The following is an 18,739-nucleotide window of genomic DNA, read 5'->3' on the forward strand; positions in this document are numbered from 1 at the left end:
GGCGGCGGCGAGTGCGTGGGCGGGCGGTGCCGACGGCGCGGAGCGGGGCCGCGAGCGGGACGGAGTCTGCGGCGCGCCGTGGAGCTGCGCGACTCTCCGGGGTGCGGCGGCGGGATCCGGAGCCCAGCGAGGTTCGGGCGGGCCCAGCTGGCGGAGCGGAGCGCGGGGCTCGGGCTGCCTTTTGTTGTCTCGCCCACCGGCGAGCCTCCTGGGGCGGCGGGCTCTGCCCAGCTGGTCCTTGCGCAGCTGCGGACTGCCGGCGTTGTGCTCGGGGCAGGTCCGGGGCAGGCCCGGGCGGGCGGCGCTGCCTGTCGCCAGCAGGTCGCGGGATCCTGAACCCCGGGGCCGCCCTTCGAGCCGCGCCGCAGCGGCGGCTGCCCCTGCGCCAGGAGACGGGTTGGCCCGGGGCTCGCCGGCCCAGCGACTGCTGCGCGGTGCCCGCGGACCTGGAGCACAGGATGTCCCAGGAAAACCTCCTCAGCATGGACGAGGGAGCGCTGAGGAAACTGGTGAGTCCCTGCGGCACCGCAACGCTTATGTGGCCGCCAGCATTCGTCAGCTTTCCCGGGACTCGCCATTGCTGGGAAGTGCCCCCAGCGGGATGGAGGTGGCCAGACACTTGTGCTAGCTCTGTGCCCACCTCTGTTGTCACTCGGGGAGAGCCAGTCCTGGCCTTTGCAGGGCAGGCAGTGCCCCCAGCACCCGCTGCCTGTCCAGCCATGGGCAAGTTGTCTTGCCATGTGGCTTGCCAACGTGGCTTGCTTGAGATGTGAGCTAAGCTCTCAGCCCATTCCCATGATTGGGGCACGGATCTCACTGGCCCTGCCTTGTGTGGCTGGGAGAATTTTTTTGTTTATTAACATTTCTGTGTGGCTCTCCAGGGATCTTGTGTGCCTGATCTGGGCCTGGGAACACACGATGCACACCCCCAGCTGCCCTGGCTCTGTGTGCCCAGGCCTGAGTGCAATGCAGAGGGAGAGGAGGAGGGATTCTGAGGGGCAGCCTGCGAGGAGAGATCTGGCAGAGTGGCAAGCCAGTCCAACCTGGAGACTGTCAGTCCTTCTGCCTGGCAGGAGCAGGAGGGAATTAGGGCTGGGCAGTAGCAAGAGGCATTTGTACATCCACAGGTGACAGAGCTCCTGCTACAGCATTAGCGACCTTGTGCCTTTGGAGCCAGGTAAATGAGTAAGGGGGGCTGCTCACAAGTGGCTCTCCTGCTGTAGTGCCTCCAGTGGGGTGTCTTCTGTCCCAGACCTCAGGATCTGAAGGGGTCAGACCCTTCCCACTACTAGTGTCTGTCAGTTGGGTTCTCTGGGCACACATGAACACTGGTACAAGCAGTCTTCCTAGCTCATCATTGGCCTTTGGAGTCTCCAGATCCCCTACTTTTGCCACAGTGGAATTGTTGATGCCTTTCTTCTGTGCTCAGACTGTAGCATCTATCAGTTGGCTCTGTCTCCTAGGCTGGCTGCTCCTGCCTGAGATGTTTCCTGCTGCCTGAGATGTTTCCTGCTGCCTGCTCTATTGCCTGCTCAGTCCTCTCCCATTGCCAGGTGGGGATGTTGCTGCTTCCCATCTGCCTTATGTTCTTCTGGCTCAGGTCTCTGCTTCCTCTTTGCCCAGGGTTGGCTTAGCTTCAGGAGCTGAACCCTCCCCAGTCTCAGCCACTTGCTTCCTGCTACCGATGCTGTGCCCTGTATTCCCAGGCATTAAGTCCTGGGGCCTGCTAGGGAGCTGCTGGAATAACTTTCCACATAGTGTCCAGTGGATTCAGCAGAATTGCTTACCTGCTTGTTTTAAGTTCCCCTGAAGACACAGCTGGATCTGAGTCCTAGACCTGTGACTACCTGGACTGAATGGGCTCGTGGGGAATTAGCACTTGGTGTGGCCTCAGTGGGAGTCTGGGTGTTGGGCTCTAACCTGCTGAGCCAGGGCTGAGTGTCAGGAAGCTATACACTTCTGGCAGCAAAGCTTTCCTGCTGCAGGACAGATGCATCCTCTTTGGAGCCCAAGCTGAGCACTCCAGCAGAGTGTGGTGCTGCTTTGGGCCACCTTCCCAATAGCTAATCTTCCCCAAAAGCTAACCCTCTCCTCTGGCTCCTAGGTACTGCGGGTCTCTGGTTGGAGGGTTTTGCTTGGGTGCCCTGGAGGCTGAGCTGGTTGTAAACAGCAGCAGGCACTGGAATGACACTGGGGAATGGTTAACAGCAGGAAGCTGAGTCAGCTTGGAAAAAACGTCTATTAGGAACAGGAAAGAGTTGGGGTGCCGTGACGTTGGTGGGAACTGGGAGCTGCATGTCAGGGTGAGCGGAGGTCAGCGTGTGGGCTGCACTGCCTTTCTGAGAGCCTCAACATGCTAATCCTTATCCTATGCTGGGTGACAACTTGCAGACCTGTCCCCTGTACTCACCTCGGGGAGAGAGTAGGAGAGGAAAAGGGGAGCATAAGGGCTTTGGAGAGGGGGATGCTGTCGTCCCAGGTTGATGGATAGCAGGCGATGCAGAGCCCATGGTGATCCCTGAGTCTTGCCCTGTGCTGAGATCATGCTTGCCCTGGCCGGGCAGAATTTTATGATTCTTGCTGACTCGTGTGTTCCCTCCTTACCAGAGCTGACTTGCTGGTGCAGCCAGCTGTGTCCCTGAGGGCAGGGCCTGCTAGGTGGTAATCACAGCTATCTGCATGTTGTTCATATGCTGAGAAAGTGGTGCTTGGATTGAGGAGCCCACCGGTCTCCTTGGGGTGAAACAGGGACCAAAGGAGGATGCTAGAGATGTGAGAATGGGTGATCTGGATTAGAAATATGGCTTGGGGCGATAAGCATTTGTCCAGCTTGCCCATAATGAGTCCTGTGACTGGGCAGAGCCAAGTCCAGTCAGGGCATCCTTTTTTGAGTGTGCTTGGAGACCTAGAGTGGGGAGGATCAGGGAAGGGCTAAGGATGAACACTGCAGTGCTGCGAGAAGCAAAGGTGGAGTTGGTGGCGGCATGGGATGTGCAGGAAGGAGGGGCAGCACCTGGGAGGATAGGGGGAGTGAGCTTTCGGGCACCTGGCTTTTTCTGCAGGGACAAAAACCCTTCCTGTGCTGCCAGGACAGAGTCCCTTCCTTCATGGTCAGGTAGGATAGCAGTGTGGGGAGCAGAGGAGGCCTTCCTGGTGGGTGCAACAGCTGAGGCCTGGATATGGTCACTGCTGTATGGTAAGCAGGGCTCTGCTCCAGCCAGCAAAGTATGTTTGGAAAGTATCTTTTTCCCCATCCTGGCTGTGCCCTGGCTCTGCTGCTTCCTACCTGACGCTGGCTGAGGTCTCTGAGCTGACTTGGAGCCCCAGGCTGGGGTGGTGGGATGGGTGGCCAGGTCTCTGGCTTGCCTAGTGAAGTGGATCTTACCCCAGCAGTAAACAATGCTTTTTCCTGAAGCTTTCTTCTTTTAACCAGCTGTGACTTTGCATCCCTGTGAGTGCCTTGCTTGGGGATGGTGTCTTCCTTCAATAGCAGGCTTGTCATGTGTATGCTTGCTGCTCCCTGGCCACAGAGACATTCAAGATAGAGGTTGCCCAAGGTACCATGTGATTCTTCTGCCGTATAGGCAGAGCAATGGGGTACTGGAGCTGCAAGCTGTGCTGCTGGAGAAGAAAGCAGCTGGAGGGATCTAAGAAGGCTGGTTCTCTCCATCCCACTGCAGGCCATGGAGCCATCCCTCCCTCCCTGGGTGCTGGCACTGTAGCCTGTCTCTTCTGCCTACTGGCTGTGGGGGACTTTGGAGTACGGCATTAACCCCTCTGCCACTTGGCATTAACCCCTCTGCCACTGCCATTGATCTTCCTCCTGCCCTGCCTCCACCCAGCTCCTGAGGGGCTGCTCATGGCTGTGATCTCTCCACATCCATGTAGAGCTGGCTGGGGAAAGCCTGCTTTGAAATGCCATGAGGCGGGGAAGGGATTTATTTATGGGTTTTTTTTTTTTTTTTTTTTTTGGTGCTAGCTTTTGGCTCCGCTCAGCTGGAAGAGGATTAGCCCATATAAGGGAAAACTGCCTGCCTCTCCCACCACTTCCTCCCTGCTCCCTCAGCTCCTGTCCTGTTCTTTTCCTCCTTCCCTCGTAGCAAGTGGGATCTTGGCAGCACTGTATGGTGTCCCTGGGGGCTTCTGGAAGAAGAAGAAGAGTTTGGGGATGTAAGGAGGTTCCTGCAGCCCCCGAAGTGCCTTATGTGCTTGCTGGGAGGGCTGCCATTCTGAGGGCTGAACAGGCTGGGCCAGGAGCAGCCCTTTGACTGCCTTGGGTGAGCTGGGCCTCTGCCAGGTGCCTGCCTCCTGTGAATTGTCATGCGTTTCTCTCCCAGATGGAGGCAGGTGGGCCCTGGCACCCAGGCAACTTGCTGACATGGATGTGACCCTGAACAGAGGGTGGCTGGCCAGGCTGTCTGCTTGTCAACCAGGGCAAGCTGATTGGGATGAACTTGCGGTGCAGTCCAAAGGTTATTGTGGGCTTGGAGGAGCTCAGAGCAAGTGCTGGCCAAGGAGGCAGTTGTGGGGTGGCTGCCGTTGCAGGGACAGTTCTTGACTGTGTGTCTGGAAGCAGTGGGAACATGTGAGTGCATGGAGCTGTACTGAGCTCTGGGCCATGGTCTGTTGGCCTCGGACCAGGGAGTGCTCCCTGCTCTCAGCCTCTCTGGATTTCAGGCTAGCTAGTTTGAGAGGCAGGACACAAATCTGCTTGCAAGCAGAAGCAGGTCTAGGGCAGGCCTTGAGCGAGAAAAGTCACAGGCCTGAGATCCCTTCTTCTTATGCCTCTGTCATGTCCCCTGTCACCCAGCTGTCCCTTCTGTTTGCTTGTTCCTGGGAGGCAGCCACGTTCCCCATAGCTCCTTCCAAAGGCAACAGCAAAGCACTGGGCTGTGGGAGATGCTTCATAGGCAGGTAACTCCTTTGAGTACTAAAGGCTGCTTTGAGAATGTATCTGGCTCCTATCCCCAGAGCAGAGTGTCCCTGTGGCCAGGCTCCAGCCTTTTCAGTACCCCTGTCTGTGCTCTGCCTCTTCCAGGAGCTGGGTGGGTTCAGGACTAATTATAGCTGTCCAGGAAGAGCTTCCATGGGCTGGACAGATGTGCCCTGGCTGGGCCAGGGCTGAGGCAAGGCTCTGAAAGTTACTGGACTCAGGCATCACTGGGAAAGCAGCCCATGGATGGCTTGCCAGCACCCTCTTTACAAAGCCACTTTGTGTGTGTGACTCGGCAGGCATTAGCTTGAAACCATTAATTTGCTACTGGCTGGGCAGGGCTCATGGGGCCCTGGCACGTCTGGAGCTCCTGGCTTTCTAGTGTAGGCTGGGTTGGGCCCTTCAGCCCCTTTTCACCTCCCAGCTCCAGCTGTGGTTTCCGGCACGTTTCCCCTTTACTGCTGGCCACAGAGCCTTCAAAGCCATTTGTTTTCATTGTCCTGGCTCTGTGCTGACGTGGGCTGGGATGAGGCTTTTTCTGTTGCTCTGCCACAGTTTCTCCTGCAGAGGAAAAGCTTGCTAAGTGCCCTGCGACCCGAATGCAGATCAGATCCCATCTGGAGCTCCCCAGGCAGGGCACACTGGCTAGTTGTTTTCCTTCCCTCCCTCCTGTCTAGGAGTGAGTTCACTTTTGACTTCAAACTTTTGAGCAGCAGCTGGGATACTGGAGTCAGGACATCTCTGCCTGTTTTTTTTTTTTTTGTGTGTTTTTCATCAGTACCTAACTGGAGTACCTAACATGGAGCCCTGCTCCATGAGAAACAAGGGCTGTTCCTAGAAGAGTAACACTGGGCCACAGCTAGAGCTATGAGGCTAAAGAAGTGGAGAGTAGGTGTCACACAAGAGCATGAGGGTCATCAGGATATCTTCTGCTCCAGGATACGAGGGGATGGGCACCTAGATCTCCTTAGCACTCCCAGCTCCTCTTGCGTGCTGCGCTGCTGCCTCTGCATCACATGTCCATAAAGCATATGACCCATCACCTGCAGAGACCCCCCCATGCTGGGGATGAAAGGGCTAAACAGCATGCAGTCAGCAGCTTATTTAGCAAACCGTCAGAGTCTCAGCCTCCCAGCGTGTGGTGGAAGAGCGTTTGTCTGTCTGTAAGGCCCTTCTTGCACAGCTGCAGAAGAGCCTGACTTGCCATCGTTCCTCTCTATCTTGCTCCAGATACCCTGTCCCAGATCCACTGGGGACTGGGTGCCCGCAGGCCCTTGAAAGAGGCTGTCAGTGTCTGGTTTTTGGCTGGCAGCTCTTCCTGACTCTTCCTTTTGGGCTTGATCTGCACCAGGATCTGTCACTCCCCCAAGACCCATGTTCCCACCCTGTGCACACTGGAGCAGGACTTCCTGTGCTGCTGGGCAGGACAGGCTGGCCATGGAGCCTGTCCTGCAGTGGGTCATGGGCTGTTCTGTCTGCTGGCACAGGAGGCTTCTCCCAGCCCAGCATTGCGTGGGAGGGCAGCAGATTGTGATTTCAGGAGTCCTGCTGATGCTCCTGTGTTTTTGGCAAGCTTAGGTTCAGGCTTGTTTTCATGAGGTCCTGCCTGCCCTTCTTGCAGTGTTGAGCACTGTCTCCCTGTCCTTGGGGGCATAGGGAGGAGCTGGTCTACCCGGGCTGGGGAGCAGTGCCAGGGGCACTGTGTTTGCTCCCCCATGGCAGAGGTATGAAGACTGTCTGTCCTGTGGGGACACTACACATAGGACATTACAGACCAAGGAGCTCTCCTTGGCAAGGAGCCAATGGCTTTCAGAGCTGTGGCCTGGGGGACCTGCCTCGTTGCCTCACCTTGGGGGCTGTTTGGAGGTGCTGTGGCCCCATTGTTTGGCCTAATGCTATCACAGCTCTGTGTGGTGCTGAGTTGACCCCAGCTGGCCCCCGTGCGCTAAGACCCTGCTTCTTTGCTGTGCATGGAGCCAGCAGGAAAAGGGCTGTCCCCTTTGCAAGGGGCATGGCTTTCCTCTGTGCAGACTTGGGGCAGAGCTGTTGCTGCGGAACATGCACAGTGTGAAGTGGAAGAAGAGAAAGGATCTGCGACACTCCCCTGTGTGTTTTCCCTTGTGTTAACTTGGCAGAAAGCTCCAAGAAGTGGCTTGGATGAGCTCCCTCTGAATCCTTCCCATCTCTGAGGTGACCTCCCCATTCATCTGGAGAGGAAAAGGCCCCAGTCCCCGTGTCTTTGTCCTTGCAGCCAGTGCCCCTTGCCTGTAGGAGCTTCCCCAGGGTGTGGGCCAGCTGCCTGGGGCAGGCAAGCCTAGTGCAGAGTGCTGATGGGAAATGGGAGGCCCCTGTGAATGGAGGGACTGGTTTCCTCCCTGGGTGTCTCTCCCTGACGTGCTCTGGGAGCATAGATGCTCTGGATCCTCCCTACTCCTCTGCCCAGGGCTAACCCAGCTCTGCCCCAGGTGGGCAGAGGCACAATCTTCAGATGAAAGCCCCCACCTTTAAGAGAGAGCCTTTCTGGGATGGGGGGGGGGGTGGCACAGTGGAGGGCTGCAGCCCCCAGGATCTTTCTATCTAGGAGGAAGATGCTTGAAGTGTTGCAGGATGCAATAACCAGCTGCCACATGTCTGATACAAATTGTGCTGATAGGCAGCATAGTGGGGGGTGCCAGGAGGGACAAGAGAAGGAAAGCTGCTTGGAAGTAGATAGGAACACTTGTGCTTTGCACTGCTGCCTCCAGCTTTACAAGGGAGCTGGGATCAGTGTAGTTCTTGGGCTCTTTCAGTGCTATGTGGCTGAGCAGCTGAGTGGCCTGCGGGAGGTACCCTGCCTGGGCAGGGCTGTAAGGATGGCCTGAAGGGCAGTGCTTCTGGCTGCATTGCACCCAGCTGGGGTCTCCCCAGGATCAGGAGAAGATTCTGCTCCCAGCAGAGCATCAAATCAGTTAATGGCTGAAAAATCACATCTCTTGCTTCTACGGGTGTACTGGGGTGGGGGGGGGGGGAGCGGTAGGTCTACCCTTGAGCACCTGCGCTTGCTGACTGCAGGCTGTGCTTTGGCCTGGGTGAAAATATTTCCTCCCTCTGGCCATGCCTCTAAACCCAGTGCAGGGCAGAGACATCAAAGGGCCATGGCTTTGCTAGGAGGTTCTGTGCCTAGAGAGTTTGTGCATGCTGCTGGCCTGTGGCAAAGAGTGCTGTGGGCTGGGTTTGGGGCCCTGCCCCAGCTTGCTCCTGGCCTTGCTGTGCTTCTCATCACAGCTCAATTTGTGAGCCTGGGTTGAATGTGCCTGGGTCCAGCTTAGGGCTGAAATCTGGATTCCTTGCTCTGGCATGACTTGGAGCTGGGGCAGAACCCCTGCTGGAAAGCAGAGCCTTTTCCTGGCAGGTTCCTTGCAGCCAGAGCCCATCTGTAACTGGAATGAGAGCTCTAGAGGGACATTTGCCTGGCCTGGGCTCCAGATAGCTGAGGTGAGCTGAGTTCCCCCTCCCCCACTCAAATGCCCTGGCACCCGTGCTTGTTGCAGGAAAGACCCTTCCCCTCAGAGCCCAGTTCCGAGGCCTGTGGGACTGTGCAGGGGGGACTGATGCTCTTGTCCTGTGATGCAGATGCTGCTGCTCCCAGCACACCAGGGCTTGATGCTCACAGCAGCTGGTTTGGGTCACAGAGTTTATTTTTAATAAGTTCCATGAGAAATTGCCTCTTGGGTTCCCTCACTGGGAGCCAGCCTCAGCGCCTTGTCAGCCCTGACGTCCCGCAGCAGGAGAGGGGGAAGCCAGCTGGGTCCATGCCTGCCCTTGGATAGCCTTTCCCTGGGGAGAACTAGCTGCCTCACGTCCCTCTTTGCCATGGGGGAGCTCTGCACTGCCTCCCCTTGAGGCACAGGCTGCTGTGGCCCACTCAGGCTGACAACAGAGCCTGTGTTGTGTCCTTGGTCTGCAAGGGGTGAAGCACTCCTGGAATGAGGGTCTGTGACTCTGCTGGGTGCTTGCAAGGAGGCTGCTGTTCCTGTACTGCCTTGAGCAGCCAGGGGGTGCACTGATGTGACATTATCAGGGAGTGATGGAGTCAGAGGGATGTCGTGGAGCTTGGGGGGTGGGAGGGGGGAGGTGCTTCTCACACACAGTGGGTTGGACTGCTTTAGGACAGATCCTGCTTGTGGCTTTGGCTCCAAGGACCACCTGCCTTCCATGTTAGCGCTGCCCAGGTGAAGAAGGCAAGGACTGCGTGGCAGCAGACTGGGCCTGGGCTTAACCCCTCCTCGATGGGGTTCTGGGATCCTCCTACCCTGGGCACTTTAACCTTGGGTACTGCCTCCAAGGGGAGCTAGGCAGTTCCTGGGAGACACAATGTTGGGAAGTGGGGCCTGGGGAGGTCCTTGCCCATACCTGCAGCTGCTTCACAGATGGGAAAGCTTGCCCCCATGCCCTGAGCTAGCCTGCAGCATGGAAGGGCAAGACTGTGGAGGGTGGACCCGTCAGCTACTACACAGATTTCTGCAGCCCTGTATGGCTAGGAGAAGGATTCATGCCACCTACCCCATCTCTTTGTCCCTAATGCACACGCTAGCCAGAGATCTCTGAGCCCAGGGGAAAGCCATGCTTGCTGTTCCTAGCCCTAGCTTCCCATGGGGAGCCATAGCATCTTTCCCTTGAAAGGCCAGTGGTCGAGCTCCCTTCTCTCTATGTTCTAGTCTTGTGGCACCCTCTTGTCCTGTGCCAGTTTCTGTGCCAGGCTGCCTCCCTGTTCTCACCCCTCTCCAATAGCTGTGGGCGGTGGCAGCGCCCAGCTGGCAGGGCCTTGTGCTCAGTGTGTGGGGGATGAGAACACTACCAAGCAGTGTGCGCCGCTCTGCCACGGGCAGGGCAGGACAGATGACCTCATTGTGCTGCGTGTGGGCAGCCCGGGTGGGGATCCTGGCAGAGAGTGGCACTGGGGGCTAAGCTGGGATAAATAGCTAGTTCTGTGTGACGTGCGCATCAGTCTGGTGCAGACTCCTGCTCTGTTGTACCCTAGCTGGAGGCAACACTGGACCTTGCTGAGCGGCGCCGCATTCGCTCAGCCATCAGGGAGCTGCGGCGCCAGGAGCTGGAGCGGGATGAGGAGGCACTGGCGTCCAAGCGCTTCCGCTCAGAGCGTGGCAGCCACAGGCAGGACAACAAGGAGAACTGGCTGCGGTGAGTATAGCATGGGAGGGCAAGGTGTGGATGCTGCTGATGTTTTGTCTTGGCCCAAGAGCATGTTGTCCTCAGCTCCCCTGAGCCCAGCTCCGCTCTGTCACTTTGATGCCTGTCCAATGCTACGGCTTAGGGCAGATGTTGATAGGCACGAAGGTGGGAACAGCCTGGCATGAGGATGGTTCTGTGCATGGGGGCTCTATGGCTTGAATTTGTCTGGGCTGCCAGTGGGGGATTTTTGGCCACGAGGAGACCTTGCTGCCAAGCACCCCCCTCAGATCCTGGCTAGCCTCTGTCAAGCCCTTGTCCCTGCACAGGTTCCAGCAGCTAGAGGAGGAACAGCAGAAGGCCCTGGCCTCGTTATCCCAGAAACTTGAATTGATCACAGATGTGGAGGAGCTGACAAAACTGGTAAGTGACCTTTGCTGGGTCATGGGCTGACCTTGCCTGGCCCATGCCCAAAGAGAAGACTCCTGCCAGGCAAGGGACAACACAAGAAGTCTTGTGCCATTGAGACTTCCCATGCTGCTCCTCCACACTTGAGAGGCTGCTGCTTGTGATGGGGATGCTTGCCTTGCACTGATGGAACCTTGGATCACTGCTGGGTCTTTCCCTCTGTAGCTGCGAGGGGCTAGCGAGTACGAGGAGCGCAAGCTGATCCGTGCTGCCATCCGCAAGCTGCGGGCGGAGGAAATTGAAGGTAAGGCCCCATCCCCATATCCCAGAGATGCTGGGACATGGCCAGCTCCTTGCTAACCACCTTCGTTTGCTTCCACCCAGCTGCAGCCCTGGCTGGGAATGTGCAGAGCAGCCGGAGGGATGACACTGAGCCACCAACCCTGTCTGGGAGTGTGGAGAGCAGCCAGAGGGGTGATAGTGTACAACCAGCCCTGGCTAGGAGCCAGGAGAGCAGCCAGAGAGATGATGCCAAGTCCCTAGGTCGGGGCAGGAACATGGAGAGCAGCCAGACAGGCGATACTGAACCACTGACTGTGGCTGGGAGTGTGGAGAGCAGCCAGAGGGGTGATGCTGATCCACCAGCCCTGGCTGAGAGCGTGGAGAGTAGCCGTAAGGCAGATGCTGAACCACTGGCTGCTAAGGAGCTCACACTCCGCTCCGTTGAACACTCTGTGGTAAGTGTGGAGGGCTCCGCTGATGGGGGAATTGCTGCAGATTTTCCATCTCCTTCACTTGGTTTCCTTGTCCCAGCCATCCTTAGACAGGCTACCCCCAGTACAGGTATGACCTGGCTTGGGGGCAGGTGCCCTTGGCAGTACAGCTGGAGCAGGGACAAGAGGATGGCAGGAGTCTGCATCAATGGATGAGGGAGCCAGGAGCATGGCTAGACTGTTCCTGCATGTCCCCATCTGTGGTGAGGAACCTGGGATTGGAGCCAGGGTGGGCATGGCCAGGCACCCAGCCAGGCTAGGCTGTTTCCACATGTCCCCATCAGCAAGGAACCTGGGGCTGGAGCCAGGGCGGGCACAGTCAGGCACCCAGTGCTGGGCTGTTCCCACAAGTCCCCATCAGCGGTGAGCCTGGGCTGGAGCCAGTGGGGCTTGACCAGTTGTCCTGCACTGGGCAGTGTGTCTCTGTTGGCGATGAGCCAGGGCTGGAGCCAGACGGGGCATGGCTGGTCACCTTGCACTGGGCTGTTCCTGCATGTCCCTGTCAGCAATGAGCCACGGCTGGAGCTGGGGAGGACTTGACTGGGCACCAGCGTTGGGCTGTTCCCACATGTCTCCATCAGCAGTGAGCCTGGGCTGGAGCTGGTGGGGCTTGGCCAGGCACCTAGCGCTGGGCTGTGCCGGTGTATCCCTGTCAGTGATGAGCCAGAGCTGGATCCGGAGGGGGCATGGCTGGGCACCCTGCACTGAGCTGTGCCAGCATGCCCTTGACAGTGGTGAGCCAGGGCTGGAGCACAGCTGGGCACCCAGTAGTGTTGAGCTGTTTCCGCATGTCCCCATCAGTGGTGAGCCAGAGGCATGGCTGGGCACTCAGCGCTGGGCTGTTCCCACGTGTCCCTGTCAGCGATGTGTTGGGGCTGGAGCCAGGGGCATGGCTGGACATCTTTTTCTGTGCTGTGCCAGTGTGCCCCTGACAGCAGTGAGCCAGGACTGGAGCTGGCAGGGCTGGCCAGCCAACCAGCTGCGCCAGCGTGTCTCCGTCAGCGATGAGCCAGGGCTGGAGCAGGAGAACGTGGCTGTGTCCGGCCTGACTACGGGAAGGGCCAGGGCACTGGCTGGAGACAGTGCTCAGTTTGGGCTGTGGCCTCAAGACTGGCTTCACCTTGGCCTCTCCTGCAGTTCCCACTGAAGCTGTCTTGGGGCTGCAGCCTGCGTGCAAGTGCTCTTGGCAGTGCTGGGCTGGGTGTGTGCCCACTTTGGCCAGGATGTGCTTGCTGGGAGAGGAGATAGCAGTATCTGCTGGGTGGTTGATGAGTGGAGGAGTACTGGGCATCCGTCCCTGCTGCGGATCTGGTTGTGGTGGCTGCTGCCAGTAGTCACCTTGCACAGACAGAAACCTGAGCCCCCCTTCCCGCTCCCCACGCTTGTTGTCACTGCTCACGTTCAAGGGGTCTCGACTTGGTCTGGAGATAGGCTGGTGCTTGTAGGTGATGGCTCTCCAGGTGGGCATGGCTAGGGAAGGATGAGCTGGTGGAGCAGGCTGAGGATCGGTCCCTGGGGCTGGCAGGAATGGGTGAAAGCCCAGTCATCCCTTTCCCTGCCTATGGTTTCCTGCTGCAGCAGTGCTGAGCCTGTAGGGCGTACCTCTCGTGATGATAAGAGGTCCCTGCACCCAGAGACACAGCACAGGATCTCCATTTAGGGGAGAGAGTGGGGAAGGGAAGAAACATCTGGAAAGCAGTGGTTGTAGCCACAACCAAGTAGGAAGGAGTGGGGCCCCACAGCACATCCACTGTCGTTCACCCTCTGCCTCCCCCAGGCTTGTGGAGGGAGAGGTGGCTCTACTTCACCCTTTACCACTCCTCTGCCTTCCCCATCAGGGCCTGTTGGTACTGCAACCCTGCACAGCAACGCTGCACAAGGCCCTGTCCACACAGGAGTATTTCCTGACCAGCCCGTGGAGCCATCCTAGCTTACCTGGCCAGCTCCTCCAAAACCTGTGGCTGTTTCTCCAAAATAGGGATCCTAGAATGAGGTGTGGATTTGGGTGCTGGTTTCCCCTGAACACTTTCTGGGGTATCGTCCCCTCGCCACCTCCACCCTTGTAAGTTACGTCAGCAGCTGGAGCTTGTGCTGCTCCCAGAGTTCATTCTGTGTTACTGCTCTGCTGGGATCTGTTAGTCCTTCCGGGCTCTGCGCTGATGCTCCACGCCCCCATGCTGCAGCTTGTTTACCATCCCCCTGTTGCAGGATGGTCCCATTGCTCCCCGACATGCCATTTGTGTCCAGTTCAGCCAGGACTCCTGCTCCGATTGATGAGACAAATGCTACCAGAGAGAACCTCTGGCTCTCCCAAGGTGTGGGGCAGTGTGAACCCCTGTCACCCACATGTCCTCTCTGGTTTAAGAGGAGCTTTTCCAGATTTTGCTCCAACAACAGCATGTAGTCCCAGGCTCTGAGCATTTCCTTGTTAGCTGAGTGATGGGGGCGTAGTGCAGGGCAGCAGAGGAGACCTAGGGGAATCTTGTGCCTTCACTGCTCCCATCTAACTGGAGCCACTGGGTGACACAGGCAGGGCCAGACTGACATGAAGCTGTGATGTAGGTTGGAGCTAGATGCTCCCCTGCATCATGGAACTCTTTCTGGTTATTTGGGGCTTGGGAAGCAGGGCGGGACAGGGGTCACTGGGCAGGGACCGTCTGTTACACCCACCTCCTGGCATTAATGCTGGACAAGGCCGGGAAATGGGCTGCCTCTATATGCTGTGCAGGTGGCAGAGGGCACAGAGGGACCCAAGAGCCAGCTCCTGGCTCTGTGCTCTACTGCCTGTCTCAGCCCTACACAGAAGGGTGGCTGGAGCCCCAGGGATGCAAAGGGCAGGCATGGGGTCTAGTCTTCCCATTTCAGTAGATATAGCCTCCTTGTCCTTTGCCTTGCCAGCAGTGCCTGGCTGCCCTGATGCATTCCGAGACCATTCAGTGCTGCAGCAGGTTGCTGTGGCTGGGCAGTCTGGGAAAGGCAGGAGAAGCAGCAGTGGTTAGGGATACTTGCTCTCCTGCAAGCCTTCTGAGTTCTGTAATGGCCCCAGTGCTGTTGCTGGGCCCCCAGTGCAGGGTGTGAGATTGATCTTGCATGTTGTATGGGAGCCTACAGCTTACTGTGGTGCATGTGCAGGTATGTCCTGCCTGCTGCCCTGCAGCATGCAGGCTGAAACCTGAGGTGCATGGGGAGAGGCCTCCACAGTCAGCAGCATCTCCCTGGCAGGATGGCACGCACAGGCCAGGTACTGGGCTGGTGGAGATAGTGTTTCTGACATATCTTACATAGGGAATTGCTGGCCATCCTTTGGGGGGAGAGGAGGAGGGCACCAGAGGGGCTGGCCTAGCTCTCACTCCCCACTCTCCCTAGGCCCATGAGCAAGGCAATGTTGCGGAGCAGGAGCACATCCAAACTGAGATCCAGGAGCTATACAGCGAGCAGCAGAGAGAGCCTGAAAAACCTAATGCCCAGGGTGAGTCAGTATAAATCCCGCTTTCCACAGGCAAAGCCCTGCCCAGATTCCTGGACAGGGGATGGAGCAGAGCCTGGGAGCACAAGAGGATGCTGTGGGCAGGGCTGGTGCATGGCAGGGGGGCTCCTAAAGAGCCTGAGATTGGGGCAGAGGAGTCAGCCTTCTGCCTGAGGGCACCGGAAGGGGAATGATGTGCAAGTAACTTGAGGCTTCCCCTGTAAGGAGCTTGTTCTTTCTCCTCTAGATGCAGCCTCGGGGACCCTTGCACTCTTGGATCTGCACCAGGCCCCAGAATCCTGTCCAGCCCCTGAGCCAGAGCCCAAAAAGCATGCCAAGGATCTGGAGCAGGGCCAGCCAAGCTCTGAGCTTGCTGCTCAGGCTGACTTGCAGTATCAAGCTTCCTGGAAGGAAAAGAGTCCAGATAGCCCCTCTGCCACGCGAGAGCCCGGCGTGGAGCAGCTGGAGACACCCTGCAGCATGGGGGAAAGCTGCCGGGTAGAGCAGGCTCTTCCACGACAGCCCTGTACCATTAGCCAGGGCAGCCAGGTACAGAGACACCTGCATTTCTACAGGCTGGGACTTGGTGGGACCACCAGGACCATGTGCCCCCCCGACCCTCTGAACAGGGGGGCTGGAGGTCCCACAGAGCTGCGGCCACAAATGAAGGTAGCTTGATGGCTCATTGCAGCCCCGTGACTGCTCAGTCTCCTGGCAAGACTAGTGCTTGCCACTCTGGGTCATGAGTCTCTAGGGGCTTTTGACCTTGCTCAGGTAAAAAGGGTGGTTCAGCTGGTTCCCTCCAGCTCACCACATTGTCCCCTTCCCTCCCTGCAGTTTGTTGTCTGTGTGAGGGGCCAGACAGAGAAGACAGGAAACCCTCCTGTAGAGAAGCAAGCAGGTAAGAGCAGCCTGGCACCTCCCTTTGCAGGGAGACCAGGGGGAGCGCACAGTGCAGCTCTGCATTTGGGCTGGACCTCTCTCCTGAGTCAGGCAGCACCATCCTGAGCTGGCCCCGGGAACAGGCACTGCTCTAGGTTTGCAGTGATGCTGGCCTAGTGAGCAAAGTGCGCAACGCTGTGGCTTCCCCACAGCAGTGCCGTGACCTGCCAGTGCCGTGGGTGAGTGGTCCTGGCTCCTGCTGTGCTGTTGAGGACCAGCCAGCTGGAAGGAATGTGACATCTTGTGCTGCTGGCTGGGCTGGGCAGAGAACGCTCCGCATCTCTGAGCCCTGGGAAGGATGCGCCCCCCCACCCTGCTCCGGGATGGGATGAGCTTCCGCAACAGAGTAAAGGGAGCAAGGAAAGGGTGTGAGGCCTGGACTTAATGTCCACATGGACTGGAGAGAGGAATGTAACAACTGGATCAGGTCAGGCCAAAGGCCTTTCTGGCTAGTGACCTGTCTGTCTTCCAGGTCTTGGGCACTGGCCTTTCCCTGGCCAGTGTAGTGCCTGCCCTGGCCACTCAGTCCTGGCAGAGTGAGGTGCCAGGCACACTGTTTACAAGTCCCCCAGCTACTGGCCAGACTGCTGCAGGGCCATGAAAGGGAATCTGCATGCAGTAAATTCCGGCCTTTTACATTCTTTATCCCAATAAGGCTGGGAGCTGAGCACCGTTCTGGCCCCATCCCCCATGGGGCTGTGCTCACTGGCCTGGCTGGGGGCTGAGCACCACTCCAGTCCTTGCCTGGCTGGGTGCTTTTGGCAGGCTTGAGGGATCATGTTGGCCTGCAGATGCCCTTGTCCTGCTTCTGGGAAAGTCCGTTCTTTCTGCCGTGCCAAGAGGAAATACAAAAGACCAGAGACAAGTGCTCTGCCGCAAGCACCCATAGAGTCATGGTTCCCACCTGCAGCAACCCTTGCAAGTGGACCCCTTGCTAGCACTATGGCAGTGGGGCATCCCCTCCCTCCCTTCAAGAAGCCCAGGGAAAACTTAAGAGGGGCAGGGACTGCTGGCTAAACGGGAAGGCAAAAGAGCTTCTGGCAGTGCTGTCTGGGCTGGGCTGGAGCATGGCACAGCCCCAGGGAAGAACTAGTGCTGAGGGCAAAGGGAAGCATGTAGCACTGGCCTCCTATTCCCCCAAGGGGCTCGGGCTGAGACCTGGAGGGTCTCTTCTTGGGTGTCAGTCACTCTGTTCCTAGGCCAGAGCCAGTGCCCGCTAGGTGCAGTCTCAGCCTCTATGTCCAGTAGCACCATTGGGCGCTACTGGTCTCTGGCTGGGCGCTGCATTCTCTGCACCCAACTGTCACACCTGGCAAGGGACGTTTCCCTCCCAAGAGGGGTGGCTGTCACCATGCTGGGGTTGTGATGGTAGCCAGTGGGCAGTGGCTTGGGCATGCTGTGGCTTAGCTCTCCTACCCCCAGCTTGCTGCAGTGGGGACAGAGCTATTGCACAGGGCAGGCCCTAGACAGGTACTGCATTTGCCCCCACTGGAGCCCTGGCACAGAGCCCCTGAGCTCCCTTGTCTCTCCCTCCAGAGGCAAGGCTGGGTTCACCCAGCTCTGCCAGTGACCTGTGGGTGAAGGATTGATTTCTCAGCACCAGGCCCTGGGTACCTCTCTCTGCCCAACCTAGATGCTGATGCACCAGTCTGTCCCTTGCCCTCCTGTGCTATAGGATTTGTCACTGCAGAGCAGAACCCTCTGCTGCCCGGGAGCTGCTCGGGGTCCCCAGTGCAGGGCAGCCTGCGGACACTGGTGGTTGTTGGTGCCACAATCTGGGAAGCATGGGGTGACTGAGTCAGAAGACCCCAGAGTGCTGTGCGTGGTGGTGGTAGGATGGGTGACAATGCTACCCTGTGCTGCTCTAACCCTCTGCTCCCTTTGCCTTGTTCCTTTCATATCTGAAAATGACCCATCCCTTGCCAAATGGCAGTGCCCACCCAGCGTGTACCAGGGACCCCAGCTCGTCTGAACACTCACCGTTGGGAGCAAGCGCCTTCCTCCCTGCGCCTGGTCGGTCACGCAGGTAAGATCCCTTTGCTGGGGGTTGCTGTCTCTGATCTCTCCGCACTTCCTGGTAGCGGGAGGTCCCCCGCAGAGGCCAGGGGAGGCAAGAAGCTCCGCGGTGGTGACAGAATGCTATGTGGTAGATGTCACTGGTCAAGCAAGGCTAATCTCTCGCTGCCCACACAGGGCATATTTTCTGCTTCCTCTAGTCTCCATGGCTTCTCACACGTGCATGGCTGCATGCATCAAGCAGGGCCCCTCAAGGAGCCTGGTTGAGAGTGCTGCAGGCACAGAGGGGGCACCCTGGCCAGGCAGCATGAGGGACTGCATGCACCACAGGGGCACCCGGGGAGGCTGCATTCACCATGGGGATGCCCTGGCCAGGCACCCAGGGGGCTGCATGCACCACGGGAGCACCCTGTCCAGGAACCAAGGGGGGCTGCATGCACCACAGGGCACCCTAAGGCACTCCAATCAGGCACCCTGGGAGGGCTGCATGCACTGCGGGGGGTGTCCCGGCCGAGTCCCCAGGCTGACATGCGCTTGTGCCTGTCCCCCCACAGAGCTGTGCCCCGACGGGCCCTTCCAGCGTGCCGCCTCTGTGCGGGAGCGTGCCCGCAGGTTCACCCCGGAGGTCCCGGTCCCGGCCCCGGCCCCGAGCGCCGCGGCGGCAGCCCGTGGCGCAGCCCCGGCGGGCAGTGCGGGGCGGCGGCGGGCGGCGGCTGGCGGCCCCGAGGAGGCGGGCGGCGCGGGGGGGCGGGCCGGGCCCGGCCAATGGCAGCGGGGGCCGCGCACGGCCCCGCCGGGGCCCGCTCAAAACGCGCGGGGCAGCGGCGGGGGTGCAGAGCAGCACCCGGCCCCGGCGCCTGCCGGCCCCCGCCCCACCGGCCGCGGCGCCAGCCCCACCGTGCACGACGCCATGAAGACCTACTTCACCATCGAGATCAAGGATGGGCGTGTGCAGCCCCTCAGCACCCGTGTCGTGGGGGCCCCCAGCAACCAGCGGGCAGGTGGGCACCGGCCGGAGAGATGGGATGGGAT

The 18,739-nt window shown here is 58.8% G+C and overlaps 1 protein-coding gene across 8 annotated transcripts in view; it reads left to right on the forward strand.

The window, feature by feature from the left end:
• Positions 1 to 28: 28 nt before the first annotated feature.
• Positions 29 to 18,739, forward strand: part of SMTN (smoothelin) — a 33,727-nt gene continuing 15,016 nt past the window's right edge. For 2 of the 8 annotated variants that reach the window (XM_068911290.1, XM_068911292.1), the window contains exons 1-11: positions 30 to 509; positions 1,464 to 1,553; positions 9,954 to 10,114; positions 10,432 to 10,525; positions 10,736 to 10,814; positions 10,895 to 11,247; positions 14,650 to 14,752; positions 14,997 to 15,418; positions 15,587 to 15,650; positions 17,625 to 17,717; positions 18,262 to 18,708. In XM_068911290.1, the coding sequence (XP_068767391.1) occupies positions 459 to 509; positions 1,464 to 1,553; positions 9,954 to 10,114; positions 10,432 to 10,525; positions 10,736 to 10,814; positions 10,895 to 11,247; positions 14,650 to 14,752; positions 14,997 to 15,418; positions 15,587 to 15,650; positions 17,625 to 17,717; positions 18,262 to 18,708 (1,957 nt within the window). In that variant the 5' untranslated portion in view covers positions 30 to 458. Of the gene's footprint in view, positions 510 to 1,463; positions 1,554 to 9,953; positions 10,115 to 10,431; positions 10,526 to 10,735; positions 10,815 to 10,894; positions 11,248 to 14,649; positions 14,753 to 14,996; positions 15,419 to 15,586; positions 15,651 to 17,624; positions 17,718 to 18,261; positions 18,709 to 18,739 lie in introns of all 8 variants that reach the window. The other 6 variants (XM_068911291.1, XM_068911295.1, XM_068911289.1 and 3 more) reach the window with 5 other exon arrangements.

Source organism: Struthio camelus, chromosome 17 (genome assembly GCF_040807025.1).
Source record: "Struthio camelus isolate bStrCam1 chromosome 17, bStrCam1.hap1, whole genome shotgun sequence".
Classification (NCBI taxonomy): Eukaryota; Metazoa; Chordata; class Aves; order Struthioniformes; family Struthionidae; genus Struthio; species Struthio camelus.